Consider the following 26,137-nt stretch of genomic DNA (forward strand, 5'->3'; position numbering starts at 1 on the left):
TTGGGGGGGCACTGGGAGGTATTGGGGGTACTGGGGGGGCACTGGGAGGATTAAAGGCTACTGGGGGGCACTGGGAAGGATTGGGGGGGCACTGGGAGGTATTGGGGGTACTGGGCAGCACTGGGAGGGATTGGGGAGCACGGGGGGGCACCGGGAGGAATTGGGTTGTACTGGGGGGGGCATTGGCAAGGATCGGGGGGGCACCGAGAGGTATTGGGGGGACTGGGGGCCACGGGGAGAGATTGAGGGCTACTGGGGGGCACCGGGATGGATTGGGGAGCACGGGGGGGGCACTGGGAGAACTGGTTGCCCCCCCAGTCCCAGCCAGGTGGGGCTGGGACGCCCGGGTCCCCTGTCCCCCCCCTCCCCCCCCTCGCCCCAATTTCGGGCCCTTCCAGGTACCGGGGGGGGGGGGGGGAGGATGTGGGGAGCTCTGCCAACCCCCGCGCCCCACATCCTGCCCTTCCCGGCAGCGCCCGCGGCCCGACCCCCGCCGGGTCCCCTCTCGGTTTCGGGGCATCCGGGGGGCGACACGGACGAGGCTGGGACCCCCCTGGCCCCCCCCCGCCCCGCCGCCGCTGCTGTTCCCCTCCGTCGGGTTTCGGTTGCAGAGGAGGGGGGATTCCCCCCCGTCCCGGGGCGGGGGTGGGATTCCCCCCCCCACCCCAAAAATATCCCCCTGGGACGTCCGGGCCCCTCCCCCGCTGGTTAACGAACCGACGCCCGAAATTTCCCAAAAAAGCCCCGAACTGAAACTTTTTCACTTTTATTGGTTTTTCTTTCCGGCGTGGCAATAAATAACCCCGGCAGCAATAAATTAATTCCACCCGACCAAAAAGGGCCGAGTTTCGTCCCGAAATGACCCCCCCGGAGCGGCCCAGTGGGGGCGGGGTCGTACATGGCACGGCCCCCCCCGGCGCCCCCATAAATAGATAAATATCACAATAAATAAAGCGCTGCTCCTCCGCCCTCGATAATGAGGGTTCACCCCAACGGCCGCGGTAACGAGCCGGCGGCGGTGAGCTCGGCCTCGCCCTGTGCGTTCACCCTGGTCCCTACTGACTCCTCCGGGTCTCGCTCCTGTCTGGATCCCCTTGGCCCTGCCTGTCCCCAAGTTGTCCTCGTTCACTCTGGCCCCTGCTGAGAGCTCCACATCTCACAGCCCTGCTAACCTCTGCCTGGCCCTGCCCGTTCACTCCTGTCCCTACCGATCGCTCTGTGCCTCAAACTGCTGCTCCCCCATCCCTCGTCCCTGCTGGCCGCCGTCTCACGCCCCTGCTGCTCCCCTGTTCCCGTTTACCCTCGTCCCTGCTGACCGCTCTGTGCCTCGCACTCTCGCTGACCGCATACCCGCTCGTTCACCCTTATCCCTACCGACCGCTGTCTTGCACCCCTGCTGCTGCCCCGTCCCTGCCCGTTCACCCTTGCCCCTACTGACCACCCCTCGTCTCGCACCCCCACCGCACCCCCCCCGCCCTGCCCCCGCCCCCGCGAGCGCTCTCAATCAACGCCCACGACCCCGAAATAGGCCTGGCCGCCGCCGTGGAGGTCGAGAAAGCGTCCGGCCGTGGTGGTGGCGGCCAGCTGGTCCCCCCGGCGCAGCTGGAAGACGGCACCTTGGTAGAGCGACTCGAACCAGAGCTGCCGCCCTTCGTCGTCGTCCTCCTCCTCCTCCTCCTCCCGCCGCCGCCGCCGTCGCTGCTGCCGCCGCCGTCCCCCGCCGGGGCAGACGGAGCGGACGGCGGTGAGGAGGGGGACGTCGCGGGGGTATTCCTCGGAGAAGCGGGAAACGGAGAGGCGGAGGGGGTGGGCGGCGGCGGCGCGGGGGGGGCACCGGCCCCCCTGGAAGGCGGCGGCGGCGTAGACGAAGTAGAGCCCGTCCCGCGGCACCACCAGGCGGTTCCCCCGCAGCCGCACGCCGTTGCGCACCAGGGAGGGGGCCACGCGGTCGTCCCACACCAGCCCCTCGGGGGACGAGGAGGAGGAGGAGGCTGAAGGAGGGAAAGGGGGGGGGGGTCAGCGGCCCCGAGGTGCGTCCCGTCCCCCAGCACTCCCCTGCAGCCCCCCAGGTCGCCGTGTTCGCCCCCCCCCACGCCCTCCCCGTCCCTCTGGGTCCCCCCGTGTCCCCTTGTGTCCCCTCCCCAGCCCCATACACCCCCCAACCATCTCCTTGCCCCCCCCCCCATGTGTCCCCGTCCTGTGTCCCCCCCCGGCATGTCGTGTCCCCCCCCACTCACCCACGACGTGAGCGGCCGGTTTGTCCCCACGTGTCACCTGCAGCAGCTCCAGCCCCCCCGGCTGCCCCACTGTAAAACACAGAGACAATTGGTGACGGGGGGGGGGACGACAGTTGGGGACACTGGGGGGAGGCAGGGACCCTTCGGGGGGGGGGGACACAGACGGGGACGTGGAGACGCGGGGGGGGATGGGGACGTTCAGGGCCGGTGCCAGTTTCTGTGGTGGCTCCGAAAGGGGATGTGGCAGCCGAGCGTCCCCGGGGGGTTCCGGACACTGGGGGGGGGGGGGGAATGGGGGACATGGAGGGGGGACATGGGGGGACGTAGGGGATGGGGGACACGGGGAGACCCAGGGGATGTGGTGGGGGGGACATAGGGACGGGGGGGTCACTCACCGAGCGCAGCCGGCGTCGGCATCGGCATCTCTGTGGGGTCCTGGGGGAAAGAGAAGGGTCAGACGGACGGACGGACGTGAGGAAGGGAAGGACGTGGTGGGGGCGGATGGACAGAGGGACGGACAGGCTTGGGGCACCTGGAGGGTGCAGGGGGATGGACGGACAGACACGGGCAGCGGCGACGGGTGCTGGCAGCGGGCAGGGATGGAAGAAGACGGACGGACAGACAGACAGGAGTACAAGGAGCGGGGCGGAGAGAGAAAGAGGGACCCGGGGACACGAGGACAGAGACGGACGGACGTTGGGTCGAACCCAGGGCGGAGCGGCGGGTGGCGGGACGGACGGAGAGACAGACAGCTGGACAGGCGGACAGGCAGACGGACGAGCGGACGGACGGACAGACGGGCCGTACCGGCGGGTGCAGGCTCAGGAAGGCGGCGGTGCCGAGGGGCAGCAGCAGCAGGAGGGTGACGGTGATGGTGACGGTGACGCCGGTGATGGCGGCCGCGAGACCCCGGCGGGGCCCGGGGGGGCTCAGGGAGGGAGGGGGGGGTCCAGTCATGGCTCCGTGCCGCCACCGGCCCCCCCTGGTCCCTTTATGGCCCCGCCGGCCCCCGCGCCACGCGCCTCGTCACGGAGCCACGCGCCTCGTCACGGAGGGACACGCCCCGTCGGGGCAGTTGGCGGGGGGGTGGGCGCGCGGGACACACCCCGTCGCGACACACCGCCCCCCCACGTGGCCCTTACAGACACGCGTGTGCCCCCTCCCGCGACCCCCGTCCCGCAGCCTTGCGCGACACGCACACGCGTGGGCACCGCCGCCCCCCCCCGACACCCGGGTCCCCCCTGAAGTGCCCCCCCCCCGCCCCAGGAAACGCCCCCAAGGCGCCGGGAGAACCCAGACATCCAGGGAGACCCCCCACCCCCAGGTCCCTCTGCCCACCCAACAGCACCTCTATGGTTCCCCCTAGAGACGCTCTCTCTACCCAACCGCCCACTCTATGGCTCCCCCCAGCCTTCTATTGGCTGGGGGGGGGGGGGGGGGTATCACACAGGGACTAACGAAACCCCTAATTAATGCCCCCCCCACCCTGAGCTTGTCACCGCCCATTGCCCCGTTAGTGGGAAAAGCCCCGGGGGGGGGGGGCAGCGGATGTGGGAGGGGGCTCCCCCGAAAAGCGGAAGCGACTCGAAACCGCCGCCACGGAGCTCCCTGAAACCACCGGCCCCCAGACGGCGGGGGGCCCCGAAACTGTCACTTCCTCCCCAACACCCCCCAGCCAACAATCTCAGCACCCGGCGTGGTTTTTGGGGGGGATAGGTGGTTCCCCCCCCCCCCCCGTTTATTGCCCCTTGGCGGCATCAGCGCGGCGGTTGAGGGCCTGTGCCAGGGCGGTGGCGACGGCCAGGGCGCGGGCGCGGTCGGGGGGGCGCAGGCGACCGCCCCAGAGCCGGGCGAAACGGTCGGGGTGCCAACGGGCCCGTTGTTGCCGTAGGAGGCGCCGGTAGGGGCCGGGGGGGCCATCGGGGGGGGCGGGAACCCCCTGAAGAGCCGCCGATGCCATTGCCTCCGCGTCCCCCCCGGGCAGGGCCAGGGGATGTCCTCAAAGCGCAGGAGGGCGGCGGTTTCGGGGGGGTCCCTGGTGTTTTTGGGGGGTTCCCTGGCAGCTTGGGGGGGCTTCAATCCTCCTCCGGTAGATTTGGGGCCCCCCGCGCTGCGCCGGGCCCGGGCACGCCCCACCTGCGCCTCCTTCTCGCGCTGGCGCTGCCAGAAAAGCCGCGACTCGTCCCGGGCTGGGGGGGGGGCGCGGGGGGGGGCCCGCTCCGGCGGGGGGGGCCGGTAGCAGTGCCGGCGACGGTGCTCCTCAGCGATGCGGTCAGCCCAGGCCGCGAACGACTCCGGCTCGGCCACCGGCTCTGGGGGCACAGAGAGAGCTGGGATCCCCCCCCGACACACACCGGGGGGGGGGGAGGCTGAGCCCCATGGCGGGGGGCTGGGGGGGGGCGGGGGGCGTGTGGGGCAGGGGCTGCTGCGGGGCAGGGTGTGAGCTCGGCACGGGGCAGAGCGGGAGCGGGCTGTAGGGCAGGGGGTTATGGGGCAAGGGGTGGGCCTGCCGTGGAGCACGACCGTGGGGTGATGGGGGGGGGGGATTCTGCTGCCGCCGTGGGGCAGAGCGTGGGTCTGCCGTGGGGCAGACAGCGGGACCCCGAGGGGGAAGGCAAGGAACGGGGCAGAGTCGGGCTGGGGGGCGGCCGTGGGGCACGGCGTGGGGTGGCCATAGGGCGGGCTGTGGGGCAGCTGTGGGGCAGGGTGCAGGGTGGCCATGGGGCAGCCACGGGGCGGGCTGTGGGGCAGGGTGCGCGGCAGGGCGTGGGGTGGCCGTGGGGCAGCCACGGGGCGGGCTGTGGGGCAGCCGGGGGTCGTACCTGGGTACCAGGGGGGCTCCCCGCACTCGTCCTCCCACTCCTGCAGCAGCCGCTCCAGCCACCGGCCCTCGGGGGTGGGGGGGGCCTGGGAGGGACACGCAGACACACACCCCGGGGGGACGGTGTGGGGCAGCCGTGGGGCAGCTCCCCCCCCCCCAGCCCCCCTCCTCCCGCCCCCTCGACCCCCCCACCCCCCCACCTCCGCCTCCGGCTCCGGGCAGCGGCCGCGGGAGGTCCCGGGGGGGTCGCGGCCTGTTGGGGGACAAAGATCAAAGGTCACCGGGGCGCGCGGGTGCTCCGGGGGGGGGGATGGGGGGGGGGGTCCCGGGGTCTCACCGCGGCACCGGCGGGACGCCATGGCGGCGCCGGGCGGAAGTGGCGTCAGCGCGGGCGGAAGCGGAGGCCAGAGCGGCCCCCGGGCGGCACAGCGCCCCCTGCCGGCGCGGCGGGAGAACTCAGCCCCACGCTAGAGCCCGGGGCGGCGGGGCGGGGGGGGGTGTCCCCCTTTTCGGGGGGTCCCAGCCCCACGGGGGGGGGGTCCACAGCCCCGGAGGGGAGGTCTCGCCCCCCCCAGCGCCCCCCAACTCACCGTGGGGCTGGAATCTCCGCGTTTTGCCCCCAAATCCTCCACGGGGGGGGGGGGTGTCTCGCAGGCTGGGGGGGGTCCTGGGGGGGGTCTCGGGGGCCGGGGGGGGGTTCGGGGGGGTCCTCACCGCCCCATATAGGCCCGCAGGCGTCGCTCCCAGGCCCGAGCGGCCGCCTCGGAGCGGGGGGCCGGCCCCCCGCCCCCCCTGCGCCGCCCCCCCACGCTGCCCCGGGGGGGGCCGGCCACGGCGGCGGCGTCCCCCGCCCCAAAGTGGGTGACGCGGGGTCGGCCCCCCCCTGGACAGCCCAACCCCCCCCGGTCCCGCTTGAGGCGGGTGGGGACGGGGGTCCGGGGCCCCTCCCCGGTGGGTCCCAGCCCCCCCCGGCCATCCCAGCCCCCCCGCAGCAGCAGGCGGAAGCCCACGTTGGTGGGGGGGATGTGAAAAGCAGGGGGGGGCGGCTGGGGGGCATCGGCCGCCCCCCGTGCCAGGAGGTGGGCGGTGGAGCTGCGGTGCTGCGCTGGGGGGTCCTCAAAATGGGTCCCGCAGGTGGGGCAGAAATGGGGGGAGCGGGGGCTGCGGAGAGAGAAACCTCGTTAGAGCCGCTAATTAACGGAGGGGGGGGGAATAGAGGAGGGGGGGGGGCAGACTCACCGCGGGGGCTCTTCTGCCGCGGCCCGGGGGGGCTCTCGTTCCCGCAGCAGCCGGGCCAGCTCATGGTAACCGGCGTCTTCGGCCAAGGCGGCCGCTGCCTCCTCTTCCTCCCGCGCCCCCCCGGCCGTCCCCCCCCGGCTGAGGAGATAGCGGACGGCCCCGCCCTGCCCCGCCCGGGCAGCGCACATCAGGGGGGTCCAGGCGAAAGCGTCGCGGAATTGGGGGTCGCAGCCCCCCCCCTCCAGCAGCCGCCGCAGCGTCCCCACGTCCCCCTCCTGCGCTGCCCGAAGCAGCGCGTGGCCCCCCCGGTCCCCCGGCGGGGGGGGGGACACGGCCGTCGTCAGGGGGCGTTTGGGGGGGCGTTTGGGGGGGGGTCGCGGGGCCGGCGGGGCCCCCGGCTCCTCGGCCAGGAGGCTCTCGTAGAAGCGGCGGGCCTCTTCGCCGGGGCTGGGGGCGGCAGGGGGGGGCGCGGGGGCGGCGGGGGGGGACTCCTGCAGGCGCCCATCCTTCCAGCCCCCGGCCTGATCCCGGCCCCGTGTGAAGGCGATGAGCTGGGCCATGCCAGGGGGGCTGGGGTCCTCCTCGGGCTTCAGTGCTGGGGGGGGGAGAGGTTATGGGGTGGGGGGGCTGGAGCTGGGGGACTGGGGCCGTGGGTCAGGGACGGGGCTGGGAAGGGGCTGTGGGGCCGGGATGGAGCTATGGGGCTGGGGCTGTGGGTCAAGGATGGGGCTACGGGGCTGGAGATGTGGGTCAGGGACGGGACTATGGGGCTGGGATGAAGCTGTAGAGCTGGAATATGGGGCTGGGCTGGGCTGCGGGGCCAGGAGGGAGCTGTGGGCCTAGGGCTGTGGGTCAGGGCTGGGGCTGTGGGGCAGGAATGGAGCTATGGGGCTGGGGCTGTGGGGCAGGGCTGGGGCTGTGGGGCAGGAATGGAGCTACGGGGCTGGGGCTATGGGGCAGGGACGGGGCCGTGGGTCAGGGACGCGGCTGTGGGTCTGAGAAGGGAATGTGGGGCTGGGATGAAGCTGTGGGGCCGGGGCCACGGCGCAGGGCCGGGGCTGTGGGGCCGGATCTACGGGGCTGGGCCGGGGGGAGGGGAGGAGAGGGAGGCCCGGGCGCTGGGGGTCCCGGGGGGGTCCCGGGGGTCCCTCCCCCCCCCCCCGGGGGTCTCCGTGGGGCCGCGGGCGGACCGGGACCGCGCTCACCATAGAGACGCCGGGACGGGACGGGGCAGAGAGGAGCGGAGCGGCGCGGGGCGGGGTGCGCATGCGCAGACCCTGCGGGAGGGGGCGGGGAAACGGACCGCGCAGGTGCGGGAAGTCGACGCATGCGCAGAACCCCTTCCCCCGCCGGCCGCCTCCGCGCATGCGCGCTCCCCCCTCCCGCCGCCTCCGGGCCCGTCCCCGCCCCTCCTCTTGCGCTCCCCCGGGGGGGCGGAGCTTCATTAATTAACCGGCTTCGCTAATTACCTGCGGGCCGCCGCGCTCCTCCCTCCCCGCCCCTCGCCTCGCCTACAACTCCCAGCTCCCCTCGCGCCTTCCGGTAGGCGTGTCGGCGGGGGGCGCTGATTGGCTGATTCGGGCGTGGGGGCGGGGCTTTAGGGAGGGGAACTGCGCTTCCCGGCATGCCCCGCGGCGGCGCATGCGCGGTGCGGGGAGGAGCGGGCCCGGATCGCCCCTGAGAACCGCGGTGGGGGCCGGGGGGTCGCGGGGGGGGTCTGGGGGGTCGTGAGGGGTCGGGGGGGGTCTGAGGGGTCGGGGGGGAGCTCGGGGCTCCTTATAGTGGGGGTGGGGGGTCGGGGTCGCTGCCGGGAGACGCTTGGGCCCCCCCCGCACCGCTCACCGGGGGGGGGAGGGGGTGTCTGTCCTCCCACCCCACCCCGGGGGGGGTCTCACACACCCCCCCACCACCCCCCCGCAGCCCCCCGGGACGATGAGCAGCTCGGAGGAGGTATCCTGGATCTCCTGGTTCTGCGGCCTGCGCGGCAACGAGTTCTTCTGCGAGGTGAGTGCTGTGTCTCTGTGTGTGTGTGTGTGCGCCCCCCCCCCAAAAAAAAACCCTGACCCCCCCCGCCCCGCAGGTGGACGAGGATTACATCCAGGACAAGTTTAATCTGACGGGGCTGAACGAGCAGGTCCCCCATTACCGGCAGGCGCTGGACATGATCCTCGACCTGGAGCCTGGTAGGAAGCCCCTGGGGGGAGGGGGAGGAGGGAGGGGGGTTTGTTCGGTTTCGGGGGGGCCCCCCGCCCCCTCTGGCCCCCCTTTACGTCTTTTACCTCCTGACACCCCCACGCAAAGACGAGGAGCTGGAGGACAACCCCAACCAGAGCGACCTGATCGAGCAGGCGGCCGAGATGCTCTACGGCCTCATCCACGCCCGATACATCCTCACCAACCGTGGCATCGCCCAGATGGTGCGTGACCCCCCGGGAGTTAGGGGGTCCCCTGCTTTCCTTGACACCCCCCCCATCTTACCCTTTTTTCTCCCCCCCCCCAGCTAGAGAAATACCAGCAGGGGGATTTTGGGTATTGCCCCCGCGTCTACTGCGAGAACCAGCCTATGCTTCCCATCGGTACAGGGGGGCTGGGGGGTTTGGGGGGGCTGGGGAGGGGGCTGAGTGGGTGTTGGGGGAGTCGGTGGGGGGGTTGGGAGGGTTTGGGGGTGCTGAGGGGGAGTGGGGAGGGGGCTGGGAGACTCTGGGGGGCTTTGGGGAGGACTTGGAGGGATGTTACAGGAGTCTGGGGGGTTTTGGGAGGGGCTGGGGGGGTTGGGGGAGCCTGGGGGTCACTGTGGGGGGGGCAGTGGGGTCTAAGGGGGTTCCTGGGGGTCACTGTGGGGGGGGCAGTGGGGTCTAAGGGGGTTCCTGGGGGTCCCGGATGCCAGGGGGTCCGGGGGGGGTCTGTGGGGAGAACAGGGTGGGGGGTGGCGGCTCCCGAGGGAAAATGGGGAGAAATCTGCCGGGTTTGGGTCGGGGCGGGGCTGAGTCTGGGCGGGGTCCCCCTGACTCCCCCGTTCCCCCCCCCCAGGGCTGTCGGACATCCCGGGGGAGGCGATGGTGAAGCTGTACTGCCCCAAGTGCATGGACGTCTACACCCCCAAATCCTCCCGGCACCACCACACCGACGGCGCCTACTTCGGCACCGGCTTCCCCCACATGCTCTTCATGGTGCACCCCGAGTACCGCCCCAAGCGCCCCGCCAACCAGTTCGTCCCCAGGTCAGCCCCCCCTCCAGTTCCTCCTCCTCCTCCCCGGCCAAAAAACCAAAAAACCCCAAACCCTTCTTTGAGCCGTTGTTCACTCTGGAACCCACTGATGGTATTTCTACTGCTTCCTACAGGCTCTACGGTTTCAAGATCCACCCCATGGCCTACCAGCTGCAGCTCCAGGCCGCCAGCAACTTCAAGAGCCCTGTCAAGACCATCCGTTGAGGGAGGGGGACCCCCCCAGGCCCCCCCAAATCCCCCCCGGGCCCCCATCAGTCGTTGTTTTTTCTTTTGATCAAATATATAAAGAGATTCAGGAAAAGAAACAAAAACGGTGGTGGGCGTTGGCAGGGGGGGATGACCCCAGGTGTCGGGGTTTGGGGAGTCAGGGGGAGCCCGGGGTGGGGGGATTGGGGGCACCCAGGGGGTTTGGGCGCAATCTGGGTGGGTTTGGGCACAACGTGGGGACGGTTTGGGGCGGTTTGGGCTGGTTTGGGGCTTTTCAAGCTGTTTTAGGGGGGAGATTGGGCCAGTTTGGGGGGGGTTGGGGCGGGTTTGGGGTATTTGGGGGTGATTCGAGCTGGTTCGGGGTGGGCTTGGGGTATTTTGGGTGGGTTTGGGGTGGATTTGGGGTATTTTGGGCAGGTTTGGGGCATTTCTGGCTGTATTTGAGGTGTTTTGAGTTGGCTTGGAGTATTTTGGGTGGGTTTGGGGTGGATTTGGGGTATTTTGGGCAGGTTTGGGGCATTTCTGGCTGTATTTGAGGTGTTTTGAGTTGGCTTGGAGTATTTTGGGCGGGTTTGGGGGCACTTTGGGCTGGTTTGGGGTATTCCATATGACTTTGGGGCAATTTGGGGCATTTCTGGTTGGTTTGGGGCATTTCAAGCTGTTTTGGGAGGCACTTTGGGGTGGTTTGGTGTACTTATGGCTGGTTTTGGAATGTTTTGAGGTGGTTTTGGGCAGGTTTAGGGTGTTTTGGGGAGGGTTGGGTCACTTCGGGTGGTTTCGGGGGGTTTGGGGCAGGTTTTGGGCTGTTTGGAGCTGGTTTGGGTCACTTTGGGTGGGTTTTGGGTCGCTTTGGGCAGGGTTTGGGGTATTTTGGGCAGGTTTTGGGTCACTTTGGGTGGGTTTTGGGTCACTTTGGGCAGGGTTTGGGGTATTTTGGGCAGGTTTTGGGTCACTTTGGGTGGGTTTTGGGTCACTTTGGGCAGGGTTTGGGGTATTTTGGGCAGGTTTTGGGGTCACTTTGGGCGGGTTTGGGGTGTTTTGAGCTGGTTCGGGATATTTGGGGCAGGTTCGGGTCACTTCGGGGCCGTTTCGGGCCGGCTTTACCCCCCCCCCCCCCCGCCACGTGCCGTCACCACGGCAACGCCGCCCCCGCCGCCATCTTGCCCCGCTCCACCGTTGCCACGACAGCGCGAAGCCCCGCCCACCCCCCGAAGGAGGAGCGTCTTCCTCGGGGCCCCGCCCCTCGCGGGCCGCCGTAGCGCGGCCGGAAGTCCCTCCTCCTCCTCCTCCCCCCCCGTCCGCTTCCGCCCCGCTTCCGGCCGCCGCCGCCGCCGCCGCCGTCATCATGGCGAAGCTGCTGAGCTGCGTCCTGGGCCCGCGGCTCTACCGCGTCCATCGGCCGCGCGGGGCCGCGCCGGGGCCGGCGGCGGGAGCGGGGACCCAGGGGACCGGCGGCGGCCGGGGGGAGCCGGCCTGGGTGAGCCCCGGGGGAGGGGGGTTGGCATGGCGACGGCGGCAAGATGGCGGCCGGGGGGGGTGTGGGGGGGAAGACGGTGACACCCCCCCCGTGACCGTGACCGTGACCCCCCGCAGGACTCGTACTACCAGCCGCGGGGGCTGGAGAAGCACACGGACAGTGTCCTGGCGCTGGTGAGCGTGGGGGGGGGGGGCACGACACCCGGACCGGGGCTCCCCTGCGCCCCCCACCCCGGTCTGGGGTGGCCCCTGCCCCCCCCCCCCCCCCCACTGTCTGGGCTGGCCCCCCCGGCCCCTGTCCCCACCCCCAGCGCCCCGGGCATCCCCTGCCCCCCCCAGTCCCGTCCCCCCAGGCTGCGGGTGTCCCCCTGTCCCCTCCCCACATCACTGCCACCCCCCCCCCCCGGACCCGGGACCCCCCCCAGACCTGCCCCCCCCCATGGACCCAGGACCCCCCCTCCTGTCCCAGGACAACCCCCCCGGATCTGGAGCCCCCCTATGGACCCCTGCACCTGAGACCCCCCCAGCCCCACGGACCCCAGGAGCCCCCCGCCCCCCCAAAAGAAAGACCTCAGTGTCCCCCCTCCCACACACACACACCTGGGACTCACCCATGGGCCCCCCCGTCACCCCCCCGCCGGCACGGGGGTGACGGGGGGGGGTCCCGCAGGCATCGGTGCTCTGGTCCATCTCGTACTACGCCTCGCCCTTGGCCGTCTTCTACCTGTACCGCAAAGGTGGGGGGGGCACGGGGGGGTGGGGCTTATCGGGGGGGTTAACCCGGGGGGGGGGGGGCTGGTTTTGGGCAGGGGCCTGGAGCTGGTTTGGGGGAGAAATGGAGTGGGCTGGGGGAGTGTTGGGGCAGCTTTAGGGGGGTGGAGGTCAGGCGGGGGGGGGGGGGCCGGTGCTGCTGCGAGGGGGGGGCCCTGACCCCCTCGTGTCCCCCCCCAGGGCTGCTGACGATGTCGCGGGTGGTGCCGCTCTCCCACTGCGCCGCCACCGTGGTGCTGCTGCTGGCGGGGGTGGCCTGTCTGCGAGGTGAGGCCTGTGGGATTTGGGGGGGGGGCATGGGGGGGGGGGGGGCGGCTCCTGGAGCCCCCCTCATCCTCCGTGTCCCCCACTCCGCTCCAGGTATCGGCCGCTGGAGCAACCCCCAGTACGTGGAGTTCATCTCGGTGCTGGAGGACAGCCACCGCCTGGGCACCCCCGAGGTCAAGGTGGGGCCGGGGACCCCCCCAGGGAGTCGGGGACCCCCACCGGCATTTTTTTGGGGGGGGGGGGGGCGTCTCACCCCGTTCTACCCCCGCTGTCCTTTTCCTGCAGCGCAAACTGGCCCAGTACACCTTCGACTTCCGCAGCTGGCCCGTCGACTTCCGCTGGGACAGCGCCGGCCCGCCCTGGTGAGACCCCCCCACCCCCCCACCCCCCTCCGGGACCCCCCCGGGACCCCCCTGACCCCCCCCCATGTCTGTGTGTCCAGGGGGGGCTCCCGGGACGTGCCCCTGCTCCGTGCCCCCCCCCGGCACCGAGGAGCCGCTCGGGGGTTCCTGGGGGCCCTGAGGAAGCTGCCCTGCCAGCTGGCCAGGTGGGCGGGGCTTCGGGGGGCGGGGCTTCGGGGTGGGGCTTGGGGCAGAGTCCATTGGCTGCGGTGAAGGAGGAGGGGGATGGATGGAGAGACTGCTCGGGGGTGGAGCCCTCTAGCCACGCCCCCAAGGGGAAGGGGTGGGGCTTCTGAGCCCTGGCTCCGCCCCTCAAGGGAAGGGGTGGGGTTTCCTACCGCTGGCCCCGCCCTCCAAGGGATGGAGGTGGAGTCCTGGCCCCACCCCCAGCAGATGTGGGTGGAGCCTGGACCCCCTGTGAGAAGGGAGGTGTGGGTGGAGCCCCAGGTTTGGCCCCGCCCCTACAGCCTGGGGGTGGAGCCACTCACCCCCAGGGCAGTGGGTGGAGCCCCGACCCCTGACCCCGCCCCCCAAGGGACCCACCTTTCCTGTCCACCTGTGGGTGTGACCACCCCGGGGGGGCGGGGCTACTGCGGGCCTCGCCCCTGCATGGGCGGAGCCCGCCCTGATCCCGCCCCCTAGGGATTGTGGGTGGAGCTCTGGCCATGGCCCTGACCCCCCAGGGACTGCCTTTCCTGTCCACCTGTGGGTGTGGCCGCCCCGGGGGGCGGGGCTACTGCGGGCCTCGCCCCCTGCGTGGGCGGAGCCCACCCTGACCCCCCCCCCCGGGGTTGTGGGTGGAGCGCTGGCCATGGCCCCGCCCCCCCCAGGGCACAGCCCTGCCCCAAGGGACCCCCGTTTCCCCCCCCCCACCTCTGGGCGTGGCCACCCCCAGCAGGGGGGCGGTGCCACTGCGGGCCCCGCCCCCCCGCGTGGGCGGAGCCCGCCCTGACCCCGCCCCCAGCCTGCTGCTGGCGCACACCCTGGGCCGGCGGATGCTCTTCCCGGGCTCGGTGCGGCTGCTGCAGAAGGCCCTGCTGCCCGTCCTGCTGCAGGGGCAGGCGCGCCTGGTCGAGGAGGTGAGACTGGCCCCCCCCGCCCCAAAACCCCGCCCGGCCGCGCCCCGAGCCCCGCCCTAAACCTCTCCCCCCTCCTCTTCAGTGCGGCGGGCAGCGGGCCAAGCTGCTGGCCTGCGACGGCAACGAGATCGACACCATGTTCGTCGACCGGCGGGACGGCCCCGACCCCCGCGGCAGGACCCTGGTGAGGCGGGGGGGGGCCGGGGGGGGGGCTGGGAGCTGGGGGCGGAGGGGGGGGAAGGGGCTGTGACCTCCCCCGTCTCCCCTTTCGTCCCCCCCCAGGTCATTTGTTGCGAAGGCAACGCAGGTTTCTACGAGGTCGGCTGCCTCTCCACCCCCCTGGAAGGTATGGAAGGACCCCCCCCTGCCAGGGACCCCCCCGGGTGCCCCCCCGAACCCCCTGGGACCCCTCCTGCCCCACGGGCGGGTTCCCCCCCTCAGCCCAGAACCCTGTGGATTGATCCGGTCTAGGGAAGGGTTGGGGGGTGGGATGAACCATGTGGGTGTCGGGGAGGGGACTGGGTTCGTCAGGGAGGTTTTGGGGTGTTCTCAGGGGGGTCTGTCTCAGTTTTGGGGGAGTTTGGGCTGTTTTAATGATTGGGGAGGGGCCGTGGTGCAGTTAGTTTGGGTTTTGTGTGGCATCAGTCAGTTTTATGGTTTCGAGGAGATGTTTGAATTATCAGGATTGAAGTGAAGTGGGGGGGGGGGCAGGACCAGGTCCCTCCGTGTTTTGAGGGGTCTTTGGTTTTGGGGCTCCCTGCTTGGCTCCAGCCCGTTCCGGGGGGTCCCCGGGCTGCTCCATCTCATTTTTGAGAGGGTTTCTGGTGGCGCCCATTTTCTTTTGGGGGAGGATGTTGGTACAGTCTCTCCACTTTTGGGGGGGGTCTCTGCTTTTGGGGATCCCTGTTTGGCTCCTCTTCTGTTTTGGGGGGCCCGCACGCCAATCGATCCCAGTATGGGGGTGAACCCCCCTCCCATTTCCCCCCCCAGCCGGCTACTCCGTCCTGGGCTGGAACCACCCCGGCTTTGCTGGCAGCACGGTGAGTCCCCCGCTCCCCCCTTCCCCAGATTTTTGGGGGCAGACCCCGGATCGGGGGGGGGTGCCCCCCCCCCCCACCCCAACCCGTCCTGCCCCCCCAGGGGGTTCCGCTGCCGCAGAGCGAGGCCAACGCCATGGACGTGGTGATGCGATACGCGCTGCAGCACCTGCGCTTCGCCCCCCGCGACATCGTCCTCTACGCCTGGTCCATCGGCGGCTTCACTGGTACCCGGGGGGCGCTGGGCTGGCACTGGGGGGGCGCTGGGAGGGGATTCGGGGCACTGGGGGAGCTGGGATGGCACTGGGGGGGCACTGGGAGGGGATTCGGGGCACTGGGGGAGCTGGGATGGCACTGGGGGGGCACTGGGAGGGGATTCGGGGCACTGGGGGAGCTGGGATGGCACTGGGGGGCACTGGGAGGGGATTTGGGGCACTGGGGGAGCTGGGATGGCACTGGGGGGGCACTGGGAGGGGATTCGGGGCACTGGGGGAGCTGGGATGGCACTGGAGGGGCACTGGGAGAGCTGGGGGGGCACGGGGAGGGGATTCAGGGCACTGGGGGAGCGCTGAGGGAGCTGGGCTGGCACTGGGGGGGCACTGGGAGGGGATTCAGGGGACTGGGGGAGCTGGGATGGCACTGGGGGGGCACTGGGAGGGGATTCAAGGCACTGGGGGGGGATTTGGGGCACTGGGGGGGCTGGGATGGCACTGGGGGGGCACTGGGAGGGGATTCAAGGCACTGGGGGGGGATTTGGGGCACTGGGGGGGCTGGGCTGGCACTGGGGGGGCACTGGGAGGGGATTCAAGGCACTGGGAGGGGATTTGGGGCACTGGGGGGGCTGGGCTGGCACTGGGGGGGCACTGGGAGGGGATTTGGGGCACTGGGGGAGCTGGGCTGGCACTGGGGGGCACTGGGAGGGGATTCGGGGCACTGGGGGTGGCTGGTTTAGGCTGGGGGAGGCACTGAGAGGGTTACGTGGGGCTGGAAAATGAAAAGAAGGTTCTCTGGGCCCTGGGGGGGGTGGGGCAATGAGGCCCCCTCGGATCTGGGGGTGCCGGTGTCCCCCAAACGCCGTGTCCCGCCCCCCCCCAGCCACGTGGGCGGCCATGTCGTACCCCGACGTCGGGGCGCTGGTGCTCGACGCTTCCTTCGACGACCTGGTGCCCTTGGCCCTGAAGGTGCTGCCCCGCAGCTGGCGTGAGTCCCCCCAAAACCCCCGCGGGACACCCCCCCCCGACCTCCCCCGAACCCCCCCAGACCCCCCCTTCGTTAACCGCGACCTCGTTATCTCGCTCCCCAGGGGAGCTGGTGACCCGGACGGTGAGGGAGCACCTGAACCTCAACAACGCCGAGCAGCTCTGCAGGTATTGCCCTCCCCCCCCCAACTTCAAGGTCGCTTTTTGGGGACCCCCCCCCGACCCCTGGGTCCCTCCTTGGGGGCTCCCAGATGCCTGGGACCCCCCCAGCCCCCCCTTTTTCTCTCCCTCCCCCCCAAGGTACCAGGGGCCGGTGCTGCTGGTGAGGAGGACGAAGGACGAGATCATCACCACCACGTGAGCCCCGGACGCCTGGGCCCCCCCGCGGTGGGGCAGCCTGGGGGGGGGGTCGTGTCCCATCTCCCCCCCCATGACTGTCCGTCCCCCCCCCAGGGTCCCTGACGACATCGCCTCCAACCGGGGCAACGACCTGCTGCTGAAGCTGCTGCAGCACCGGTGGGTTGGGGGGGGGCCTGGGGGGGTTGAGGGAGTCCTGGGGGGGGGGCGCGGGGGGGTCTGGGGGGGGTGGGGCTCCAGGAGGGTTTTGGGGGTCCAGGGGGGGTTTAGGGGATCTGGTCTTCCCCCCCCCTCAGGTACCCCAAGATCATGGCGGACGAGGGGATCCGGATCGTCCGGGAGTGGCTGGAGGCCGCCACCCCCGCCGAGGAGAGTAAGGACCCGCCCTGCCCCGCCCCTGCTGGGGGGGAGGGGCGATCTGCCCTACCCTGCCCCACCCCCCTGCCCCACAGGACCCCCCCCCCCCCCCCCTCCAATTTCACCCCCGTCCCGTCCCCCCTGTCCCGGGACCCCCGTCCCCCCTGGGAGGGGGATGGGGGGAGGGGGGTGGGGCGGCCCCGGTGTCCGGGCGGGGCAGGGCGTGGCACGCGTGGGGGAGGGGCGGCGGGGGACGCAGGCGTTGGGCCGGCAGGCGCAGTGAGCCAGCGCTGCCCCGTGGACGAGGGCTGGTGCCGGTCGGTGCTGGGGGCCTTCGCCGGAGACCGCGACCCCCCCTTCCCCTGGAGCCTGGGTGAGTGGGGGGCTGCGGGCGGGGCCGGGCGGGGCCAATGGGGTGCTGGGGGCGGGGGCGGGCGGTGGTGGCCAATGGGGAGCTGTGGGCGGTGGCGGCGGTGGCCAATGGGGTGCTGTGGGCGTGGGGGGTGGCCAATGCGGAGCTGTGGGTGCGAGTTGTGGCCAATGGGGAGCTGCGGGTGGGGCAGCGGCCAATGGGGGGCTGTGGGACGTATGAGGCAGCCAATAGGGAGAAGGGAGCATATGAGGTGGCCAATGGGGTGCCAGGCGGCCAATGGGGATCTGTGGGTGGTGGCCAATGGGGTGTCGTGCGTGGGGTGGGGGGCAGCCAATGGGGAGCTGGGGATGTATAGGGCAGCCAATAGAGAGCAGGAGGCACAGGAAGCAGCCAATGGGGTGGCGTATGTGGGGTGGCCAATGGGGTGTTGGGGGGGGCAGCCAATGAGCGTGGAGGGGTGTATGGGGTGGCCAATGGGAGGTCTTCCTCTTGAGGCCACCCAATAGGAGAGCTGGGATGGTATAGGGCAGCCCTCAACCAATGAGAGGCTGGGTGTGGCTGGAGGAGGGGGTGTGGCCAGGCTTGGCCCCTCCCCTTCAACCCTTTGCCCCCTCCCCCAGGCGAGGACATGGCGGCCGAGGGACGGCGGCAGCTCGCGCTCTTCCTGGTGAGACCCCCCCCCCCCCGGGTGCCCCTTTTTTTTTGGGGGGGGGGGAGGGGCGGGCCTGGACACGTGGGTCCCCTGACGCCCCTCCCCCCCCTTTCTTCCCCTCCCCCCCCTTTTTTCCCCTCCCCCCAGGCCCAGAAGCACCTGCAGAACTTCGAGGCGACCCACTGCACTCCCCTCCCCCCCCAGGCCTTCCGCCTCCCCTGGAGCCTGTGACCCCTCCCCCACCGCCCCTCCCCCCACCCGCCCCCCTCCCCCGCACGCCGCACATCGCCCCCCCCCCAACACCCCCTAATTAAAAGTCCCGGGGGGGGTTTTGTAGCTGCTGTGTCATTAATTGTGGGGGGGAGGGAAGCGACCACCGGCATCGTTCAGGTTTTTTAATAACGAGCGAAGCTAAAAATAACGGGGTGGGGGGAGGGGCGGCGGTTACATGTGCCCCTCCCCCAACTACACTACACCCCATAAACCCCCCTCCCCCCCCCCAAAAAACCGGCCGGTGTCACCCAGCCCGGTCAGCACCAGTTTGGGGGAGAGGAGACATTTTGGCAGGTCCCATCACCCCCCCCCACTGCCGGGGGTCCGGTTTAGGGCGTGGTGGGGCGGGGTCAGGCGTCGGGGCGTCGGTTGAGGAGGAGGCAGCAGGAGCTCAGGGCTCCGCCCACTTTGGCGGCTTCGCTCAGGGCCGCCGGCACCAGGGTGACCCCAGGAACCTTCTGGAAGGGCTGGGGGGGGCGGGGCCAGGTCAGGACACACCCTCACTCAGCCACGCCCACGCCCCACCCCTTTCCACTTCTATAGAGCTGCTCCACCCACACGCCCTTTGGCTTCTGGCTCCACCCACTCAGAGCCCCGCCCCCACAAAGCCACGCCCCTCCTACGGCCCCACTGCAAGGACCCACATCTCCCCGGCCACACCCACTCTTAGCCACGCCTCCTGTAGCCCTTCACTCCCACCCCTTCTCCCCAGCCCCGCCCACCTCCAAGCCCCACCCCTCTAGAACCCTGTCCCGCCCACACCCCTTGCCCTGAAGCCCTGCCCACCGCTAAACTCCACCCCTTTTTAGCAGCCAGGCCCCTCCCCCTTTATGTTGAAGTCCCGCCCACCGCTAAACACCACCCCCTTATAGCAGCCAGGCCCCACCCCCTTTCCTCTGAAGCCCCGCCCACCCCCCCATCTCCACCCTACAACCACCAGGGAACACCCATGACGCCCCTCCCAAGCCACACCTCCTCTGCCCAAGCCCCACCCCTTCTCCCCGAGACCCACCCACCTCTAAGCCACGCCCCTTTCCCCTGAAGCCCCGCCCACCCCATCTGCACCAGGGAACACCCAGGCCCCCCCCAAGCCCTGCCCCTCTCCCCAAGCCCCGCCCCTCCTCCCCAAGCCCCGCCCCTCCTCCCCAAGCCCCGCCCACCTGCAGGCTGCCCGGGAACTCCTCGGGGCTGCGATGCACCAGGACCCCCCCGGGCGCCCCCCCCGGGCGGGCGAAGAGGCAATTCCCGGCCGGATCGTCCGGCACCGACAGGCGCCCGTAGGCGTGATCCGAGAGCTGCTCCATCGCCTGGGGGGGAACGGGGTCACCCCAAAACCCCCCCAAAACCCCCCCAAAACCCCCCCAAACCCCCAGATCCCTAAATCCTGCCTCCCCCCTCCCCGGACCCCTCCCAGGACCCCCCAAACCATCTCTCCTGACACCCCCTCCAGGTTGGGACCCTCCCCCCAGCCCCTGGGACCCCCCCCACCGAATTGGGGACCCCCCCCCCAAATTCGGGGACCCCCCCCCCCCCACCTTCATGGCGCGGCGGGCGGCCTCGCTGCTGCCGATGGCGATGGTGTCGGGGGCGGCCATGCTGCAGAAGCTCTTCAGGTGCCCCCGCCCCCCACCGGCACCGTCGAGACGGTGAAATCCTGGCAGGGGGAGCCGGGGGGGGGGGTCAGGGGGGGTCCTGGCCCCCCCCCAAAATTATTCTGGGCGGGGGGGGGGGTCCCGACTTACCCTGAAGGCGTCAGCCACGGCCTCGGCCCCGCGGTGGTTGGTCCAGGGGGAGATCCCCACAAAGAACTCGCGGCCTGGGGGGGGGGAGAGGCTGGGACCCCCCTGCCGGACACCGGGGGGGTCCCCGGGGTGGGGTGGGGGGGTCCCGGGGGTGTCCCGTCCCGCCCCCCCCCCCAAAACTCACCGGTGAAGAGAACGTCGCTGCCATCCAGCGTCGCCCCTTCGTCCGTCACCGTCACCACCCGCAGCTTCAGCTCCTCCAGCACCGCCCGGACGCTGCTCAGCTGGGGGGGGGACACGCGACACGCGGCGGGGGGGTGACATCGGGCCCCCCCACCCCCCCGGTCCCCTCACAGCCCCCCCCCCGCCCCATCCCCCCACTCTCCCGAGGACCCAGGTGTCTGGGACCCCCCCCCCCAAGGAGATCCAGGGACCCAGGTGTCTGACCCCCAGGACCCCCCCACCCCAAAAGAACTCAGACACTGGGGGCTGTGGGGACCCCTGACATCTGGTACCCCCCCACCGAGGGAACCCAGGCCTGTGGCCCCCCCCTCCCCGCTCCTGGGGTTCAGGACCCCCCCCCTCACCCCCACCCCAAAAGGACTCAGACATTGGGGTCTGTGGTGACGCCCGCCATCCGGGACCCCCCCCCCACCAAGGGAATGCAGGTCTCCAGCCCCCCCAAAGGAACCCGGGCATCCAGACCCCCCCCCCTCACCCCCAGAGCCCCCCACCCCAAAAGAACCCAGACTTCGGGGTCTGCGGTGGCATCTGGGACCCCCCTACCAAGGCAACCCAGGTCTGTGGCCCCCACTCCCGGGGTTCAGGACCCCCCCAAAAGGAACCTGGGCATCCAGGACCCCCCCCCTCATCCCCAGAGCCCCCCCACCCCAAAAGAACCCAGACTTCGGGGTCCGCGGTGGCATCCAGGACCCCCCTACCAAAGCAACCCAGGTCTCCAGCCCCCCTCCCCGGGTTCAGGCCCCCCCCCCCCCCGAAGGAACCCGGGCATCCAGACCCCCCCCTCACCCCCAGAGCCCCCCCACCCCAAAAGAACCCAGACATCGGGGTCCGTGGTGGCATCTGGGCCCCCCCCCCAAGGCAACCTAGGTCTCCAGCCCCCTTCCCGGGTTCAGGACCCCCCCCCTCACCCCCAGAGCCCCCCCACCCCAAAAGAACCCAGACTTTGGGGTCTGTGGTGGCATCCAGGACCCCCCCCTCACCCCCAGAGCCCCCTCACCCCAAAAGGACCCAGACATCGGGGTCCGTGGTGGCATCCAGGACCCCCTCCCCGAGGCAACCCAGGTCTGTGGCCCCCCTCCCCGGGCTCAGGCCCCCCCCCCCCAAGGCCGGGGGGGTCCGGGGGGGGGGGGTCGCGGTCACCTCGTGGCGGCGGGTGGGCCGCCAGGGCCGGGTGAGCAGCGCCGTGTCCCCCTGCACCACGGCCAGGTCCTCCAGCAGCAGCGCCCGCAGCCCCCCCGGGGCGGGGGGCAGCTCCACCACCTGCAGCCCCAGCTTCTGCCGCAGGATCCCGGCGTAGACCCCCAGCTGCCGGTGGGCTTTGGCCAGGTCCAGCGGGGGGGACCCCGGCCCCGGGCCCCCCCCCCCCGCCCCCGCCGCTCCTCTTCCTCCTCCTCCTCTTCCTCCTCCTCGCCCCCCCCCAGGGCGGGGGGCAGCGCCCGCACCACGGCGTGGGTGTAGCGCCCGAAGCCCCCCGCCATCGCCCGCCCCCCCGAGCCCGGCCGGGACCCCCGCTCACCCCCCCATGGAGGGGGGGGGGTCTCTGGGGTGGGGGTGGGGGGGGGTCTCACCGAGCCCTGCGAGGAGGAGGAGGAGCAGCCTTCGGCCTGGGGCGCTGCGAGAGCTGTCAGCGAGAGGTTCATTAGCGCTAATTAGCGGGGGGGGGGGGGGGGGATGACCCCCCCCCCGTCAGCCCAGGAAGGGGGAGGTTAATTGGGGACGGGGTTAACTGGTGTTAACGGGGAAAGCTGGGGGGGGCCCGGCCCCCCCCCCCCCCCCCCCCCCCCCCAGGCGGCAACAGGTCGGGGTGGGGGTCGCGATCGTCACCCCCCGCCCGGCCCCGGAGCCCCTCTGGGCCCGCCCCACCCCCCCGGGACCCCCCCCCCCCGCCCCGGGACCCCCCAAATCCCGGGATTTCTCCCCCCCCCCCCCCCCAGGTCCTCCCGCACCGCTCCGGCCGCACCGGGCTGAGTCCGCCCCGCTCCCGGCAGCCCCCGCGGCGGCGCTGAAGCCCCGCCCACCCGCGCGCCCCCATTGTCTGCGCGGCGAGGGGGCGGAGCTGGGGGAAAAAAAAAAAAAAAGCGCCCCGCCCTGGCTCCTCCCCGCTGCTGGCCACGCCCACGGGGCGGAGACGAGGTCGCCGCGGGGGCGGGGCGTGCTGCCGGGGGGCGGGGCTTCGAGTGGCCACGCCCTCCCCACACGGGGGCGGGGCGCGGTGCCCCCTCCCCAATTAAAGCCATTAACGCCGACTCAGCCAAACTCCTTTAATGCTGGGGGGGGGGTCCCGGGGGGAGGGGCCGGGGTGGGGGAGGGGCCTCGGGGGGGGGCGGGGTCACAGCATCTTCCTCATCAGCTCCTCGGCTTCCAGCACCTTCTGCAGCTCCGCCTCCAGCTGCGCCAGCTGCGGGGGGGGGGGGGGGGGCACAGGCTGTGACCCCCCCCCAAACCCCTCGCCCACCCAACCCCCCCCCAACCCCCCCAAACCCCCCCAACCCCCCCCCATATTCCGTGAGCAAGAGGCAGCGCACAGAGACCCCGCCCCCTTTCCCGGGACCCCCCCCTCCCCCCCAAAATCCCCCCCCCCCCCGGTACCTTGGCGGCCTCGGCCTCCTGCACGGGGGGGGGCACCTTCTCGCGGTACTCGGGACCCCCCCGGCGCTGACGCAGCCGCTCCAGCCCCCGCAGCAGCTCCGCCCGCCGCGCCCCCAGTTTGGCCAGTTCTTTGGGGGCGTCCGCCACGCCCTGCATGGGGGGGGGGGGGAAGAGAGGAACAACACCCCCCGCAGTGACGTCACCGCCCGGGGAATGACATCACCACCCGGGGAGTGATGTCACCGCCCAGGGAGTGACAGCACCGCCCAGGGAACGACAGTACCGCCCAGGGAGTGACATCACCGCCTGGGGAGTGATGTCACTGCCCAGGGAATGACATCACCACCCAGGGAACGACATCACTGCCCAGGGAGTGACATCACCACCCAGGGAACGACATCACCACCCAGGGAGTGACATCACTGCCCAGGGAGTGACATCACCGCCCAGGGAATGACATCACCACCCAGGGAGCGACATCAGCACCCAGGGAGTGACAGCACCGCCCAGGGAACGACATCACCGCCCAGGGAGTGACATCACTGCCCCAGGAATGACATCACCGCCCGGGGAGTGACATCACCACCCGGGGAGTGACATCACCACCCAGGGAGTGACGTCACCACCCAGGGAGTGACATCACCACCCGGGGAGTGACGTCACCGCCCGGGGAGTGACATCACCGCCCAGGGAGTGACATCACCACCCGGGGAGTGACATCACCGCCCAGGGGTGCCCCTTCCCCCCCCCCGGGAATGACATCACCACCCCGGGAGTGACATCACCGCCCAGGGGTGCCCCTCCCCCCCCGGGAATGACATCACCGCCCCGGGAGTGACGTCACCGCCCGGGGGTGCCCCTCCCCGCCGTGGGAATGACATCACCGCCCCGGGAGTGACGTCACCGCCCGGGGGTGCCCCTCCCCCCCGGCCCCCACCTTGAGCAGCAGGTGGACGGTGCAGCGGTCGGAGGCGACGGCGACGGCGCAGCCGGGGGGGGGGGGGCTCGTCCCCTTCGCCCCCCCCCAGCACCCGCACGGCCCCCACCCCCCCAGCGCCCGGATTTGGGCCCGGCCCCGCCCCGCTCGCTCCGCCCACTCGGCGTCGGGGCACTGCAGGAAACCTGGGGGGGGGAGGGGAGGATTTAGGGGGGGGCACGGACCCCCCACACCCCTACCTGCCCCCCCCCCCCACTTATGGGGGACCTTGGGCTGGCTGGGAGGGGGGAGGGGTCCTCAGCCCCCCCCCCCCGGCCCCCCCAACGACCCCCCCAGCCCCATTAGGACCCCCCAGCGCCCCCCAAACCCCTTGGGGCCTCTCAGGACCCCCGTGCCCCCTTAAACCCCTCTAGACCCCCTTGAGCCCCCCAGGTCCCCCTCCGGCCCCCCTAGGAAGCCCCCCAGGACCCCCAGCCCCCCCTGAACCCCCCCCAGCCCCCCCCCAGCCCCCTTGAGCCCCCCATTGCCCCTCCCCCAGCCCCCCAGGAATCCCCCCAGGACCCCCAGCCGCCCCTGAACCCCCCCAGACTGCCCCCAGCACCCCCTGGACCCCCTTGAGCCCCCCCCCAGCCCCCCAGGAATCTCCCCAGGACCCCCAGCCCCCTCTAGCCCCCCCCCCCAGACCCCAGGAACCCCCCCAGGACCCCCAGCCCCCCCTGAACCCCCCCAGACTCCCCCCAGCACCCCCTGGACCCCCTTGAGCCCTCCACTGCCCCCCCCCAGCCCCCTCTAGACTCCCCCTCAGCCCCCCCCAGACCCCCTTGAGACCCCCATTGCCCCCCCCCCAGCCCCCCAGGAAGCCCCCAAGACCCCCAGCCCCCCCTGAGCCCCCTTAGGCCCCCCAGGAATCCCCCCAGGCCCCTCTAGACCCCCCCCAGCCCCCCCCAAGCCCCCTTGAGCCCCCCATTGCCCCCCCCAGACCCCCCCAGACCCCCATTGCCCCCCCCCCAGCCCCCCAGGAATCCCCCCAGGACCCCCAGCCGCCCCTGAACCCCCCCAGACTCCCCCCAGACCCCCTTGAGCCCCCCCCCAGCCCCCCAGGAGTCCCCCCAGGACCCCCAGCCCCCTCTAGCCCCCCCCCCCCCCCGGCCCCCCCGTGGCGTACAGGGGGGGCGGCCGCGCGTGACCCCGTGGTGGGCGCGGAGGCTGCGCAGGGCGCGGACGACGCTCAGCACGAACTCCATGGTGGTCTCGGCCTCCTCGTCCTGCCAGCAGTACTGGGGGGGCGCGGGGGGGTGAGCCCGGGGCCCCCCCCCGGACCCGAATCCCCCCAGGGACCCCCCCAGGACCTGCAGCCCCCCCCCCCCCCAACCCTAGTGCTGCCCTTGGGCCCCCCCCTCTCCCCAAAGCCCCCCCCCCCAGAATTCCCCCACCCTTCGGAACCCCCCCAGCTCCCCCTCCCCAGCTCCCAGCCCCCCCCCAATCCCCCCCTCCCCAACTCCTAGACCCCCCAAACCCTCCCCTCAGCCCCCCCAGCCCCCCCAAATCCCCCCTCCCCAGCTCTCAGACCCTCCCCAGCCCCCCCAAATCCCCCTCCCCAGCTCCCCAATCCCCCTCCCCAACTCCCAGAGCCCCCCAAACCCTCCCCTCCCCCCCCAGCCCCCCCAGATCCCCCCCACCCCCCCCACCTCAGCTCCCAACCCCCCCTCCCCATCTCCCAGCCCCCCCAAAGCCCCCAAATCCCCCTCCCAGGCTCCCAGCCCCCTAAGCCCCCCAAATCCCCCCTCCCCAGCCCCCCCAGCCCCCCCAAATCCCCCCTCCCCAGCTCCCCAACCCCCCCCAACTCCCAGCCCCCCCAAACCCTCCCCTCACCCCCCCCAAACCCCCCAAATCCCCCCTCCCCAGCTCCCCAACCCCCCCCAACTCCCAGCCCCCCCAAACCCTCCCCTCACCCCCCCAAACCCCCCCAAATCCTCCCCTCACCCCCCAGCCCCCCAAATCCCCCTCCCCAGCTCTCAGACCCTCCCCAGCCCCCCCAAATCCCCCCTCCCCAGCTCCCCAACCCCCCCCAACTCCCAGCCCCCCCAAACCCTCCCCTCACCCCCCCAAACCCCCCCAAATCCTCCCCTCACCCCCCAGCCCCCCAAATCCCCCCTCCCCAGCCCCCCCAACCCCCCAAATCCCCCTCCCCAGCTCCCAGCCCCCCCAAATCCCCCCTCCCCAGCTCCCCAACCCCCCCATCCCACCTCCCAGCCCCCCCAAACCCTCCCCTCACCCCCCCCAAATCCCCCCCACCCCCCCACCTCAGCTCCCAACCCCCCCTCCCCATCTCCCAGCCCCCCCAAACCCCCCAAATCCCCCTCCCCGGCTCCCAGCCCCCCCAAATCCCCCCTCCCCACCTCCCAGCCCCCCCCAAATGCCCCCTCCCCATCTTCCCCCCCCCCCCCACCTCGCTGGCCTCGGGGTAGGGGCAGACGCAGAGGCTGGGGGGGCGCGGGGGGGCTGCCGGGGGGGCAGGCGCTGCCAGAGCTCCTCGCTGAGGAAGGGCATGAAGGGCGCCAGCAGCCGCAGCCCCGCGTCCACGCAGGTGAACAGCGCGTCCCGCGCCGCCAGCGCGGCCCCCCCGGCCCCCCCGGCGTCATCCTCCTCCT

General features: G+C 71.9%; 7 protein-coding genes across 8 annotated transcripts in view; 2 read left to right on the forward strand and 5 right to left on the reverse strand.

Moving 5' to 3' along the window:
* Positions 1 to 750: 750 nt before the first annotated feature.
* LOC142026274 (tumor necrosis factor-like) lies at positions 751 to 3,486 on the reverse strand. The gene is made up of 4 exons (XM_075019233.1): positions 3,045 to 3,486; positions 2,633 to 2,672; positions 2,238 to 2,306; positions 751 to 1,991 (listed from the first exon to the last, which is right to left on the reverse strand). Exons 1-4 carry the CDS (start codon positions 3,192 to 3,194, stop codon positions 1,501 to 1,503), a joined length of 750 nt encoding a protein of 249 aa, XP_074875334.1. The 5' UTR covers positions 3,195 to 3,486; the 3' UTR covers positions 751 to 1,500.
* Positions 3,487 to 3,704: 218 nt separating this feature from the next.
* Positions 3,705 to 5,525, reverse strand: NFKBIL1 (NFKB inhibitor like 1). 2 transcript variants are annotated; one of them, XM_075019199.1, is made up of 3 exons: positions 5,396 to 5,525; positions 5,060 to 5,311; positions 3,705 to 4,549 (listed from the first exon to the last, which is right to left on the reverse strand). In XM_075019199.1, exons 1-3 carry the CDS (start codon positions 5,415 to 5,417, stop codon positions 3,888 to 3,890), a joined length of 936 nt encoding a protein of 311 aa, XP_074875300.1. In that variant the 5' UTR covers positions 5,418 to 5,525; the 3' UTR covers positions 3,705 to 3,887. The 2 variants fall into 2 exon arrangements, with proteins under 2 accessions (XP_074875300.1, XP_074875298.1); XM_075019197.1 differs by having other exon boundaries at positions 5,060 to 5,417.
* A 243-nt stretch (positions 5,526 to 5,768) lies between these two features.
* Positions 5,769 to 7,923, reverse strand: GPANK1 (G-patch domain and ankyrin repeats 1). The gene is made up of 4 exons (XM_075019003.1): positions 7,767 to 7,923; positions 7,503 to 7,574; positions 6,298 to 6,892; positions 5,769 to 6,219 (listed from the first exon to the last, which is right to left on the reverse strand). Exons 1-4 carry the CDS (start codon positions 7,921 to 7,923, stop codon positions 5,769 to 5,771), a joined length of 1,275 nt encoding a protein of 424 aa, XP_074875104.1.
* CSNK2B (casein kinase 2 beta) lies at positions 7,904 to 9,837 on the forward strand. The gene is made up of 7 exons (XM_075019241.1): positions 7,904 to 7,986; positions 8,218 to 8,301; positions 8,378 to 8,480; positions 8,599 to 8,714; positions 8,798 to 8,873; positions 9,328 to 9,517; positions 9,640 to 9,837. Exons 1-7 carry the CDS (start codon positions 7,939 to 7,941, stop codon positions 9,728 to 9,730), a joined length of 708 nt encoding a protein of 235 aa, XP_074875342.1. The 5' UTR covers positions 7,904 to 7,938; the 3' UTR covers positions 9,731 to 9,837.
* Positions 9,838 to 11,038: 1,201 nt separating this feature from the next.
* On the forward strand, positions 11,039 to 18,026 carry ABHD16A (abhydrolase domain containing 16A, phospholipase). Its single transcript, XM_075019125.1, has 20 exons — positions 11,039 to 11,210; positions 11,327 to 11,383; positions 11,880 to 11,946; positions 12,161 to 12,247; positions 12,341 to 12,426; positions 12,533 to 12,609; positions 12,690 to 12,794; positions 13,613 to 13,727; positions 13,810 to 13,911; positions 14,010 to 14,073; positions 14,718 to 14,767; positions 14,868 to 14,991; positions 15,860 to 15,964; positions 16,068 to 16,131; positions 16,264 to 16,320; positions 16,417 to 16,479; positions 16,617 to 16,693; positions 16,952 to 17,050; positions 17,671 to 17,717; positions 17,850 to 18,026. Exons 1-20 carry the CDS (start codon positions 11,079 to 11,081, stop codon positions 17,931 to 17,933), a joined length of 1,662 nt encoding a protein of 553 aa, XP_074875226.1. The 5' UTR covers positions 11,039 to 11,078; the 3' UTR covers positions 17,934 to 18,026.
* Positions 18,027 to 18,083: 57 nt separating this feature from the next.
* Positions 18,084 to 21,993, reverse strand: DDAH2 (DDAH family member 2, ADMA-independent). Its single transcript, XM_075019276.1, is given in 9 exon segments — positions 18,084 to 18,442; positions 19,136 to 19,282; positions 19,511 to 19,590; positions 19,593 to 19,629; positions 19,718 to 19,791; positions 19,902 to 20,001; positions 21,101 to 21,339; positions 21,372 to 21,581; positions 21,907 to 21,993. Coding segments are annotated over 8 exon segments (861 nt in total). The 5' UTR covers positions 21,439 to 21,581; positions 21,907 to 21,993; the 3' UTR covers positions 18,084 to 18,325.
* Positions 21,994 to 22,207: 214 nt separating this feature from the next.
* The window catches only part of VARS1 (valyl-tRNA synthetase 1), an 18,119-nt gene continuing 14,189 nt past the window's right edge, over positions 22,208 to 26,137 (reverse strand). Inside the window, 6 exon segments of the mRNA XM_075019004.1 lie at positions 22,208 to 22,358; positions 22,550 to 22,699; positions 23,487 to 23,671; positions 24,652 to 24,763; positions 25,936 to 25,985; positions 25,988 to 26,135. Coding sequence (XP_074875105.1) covers positions 22,290 to 22,358; positions 22,550 to 22,699; positions 23,487 to 23,671; positions 24,652 to 24,763; positions 25,936 to 25,985; positions 25,988 to 26,135 — 714 coding nt within the window. The 3' untranslated portion in view covers positions 22,208 to 22,289.

Source organism: Buteo buteo, chromosome 32 (genome assembly GCF_964188355.1).
Source record: "Buteo buteo chromosome 32, bButBut1.hap1.1, whole genome shotgun sequence".
NCBI lineage: Eukaryota > Metazoa > Chordata > Aves > Accipitriformes > Accipitridae > Buteo > Buteo buteo.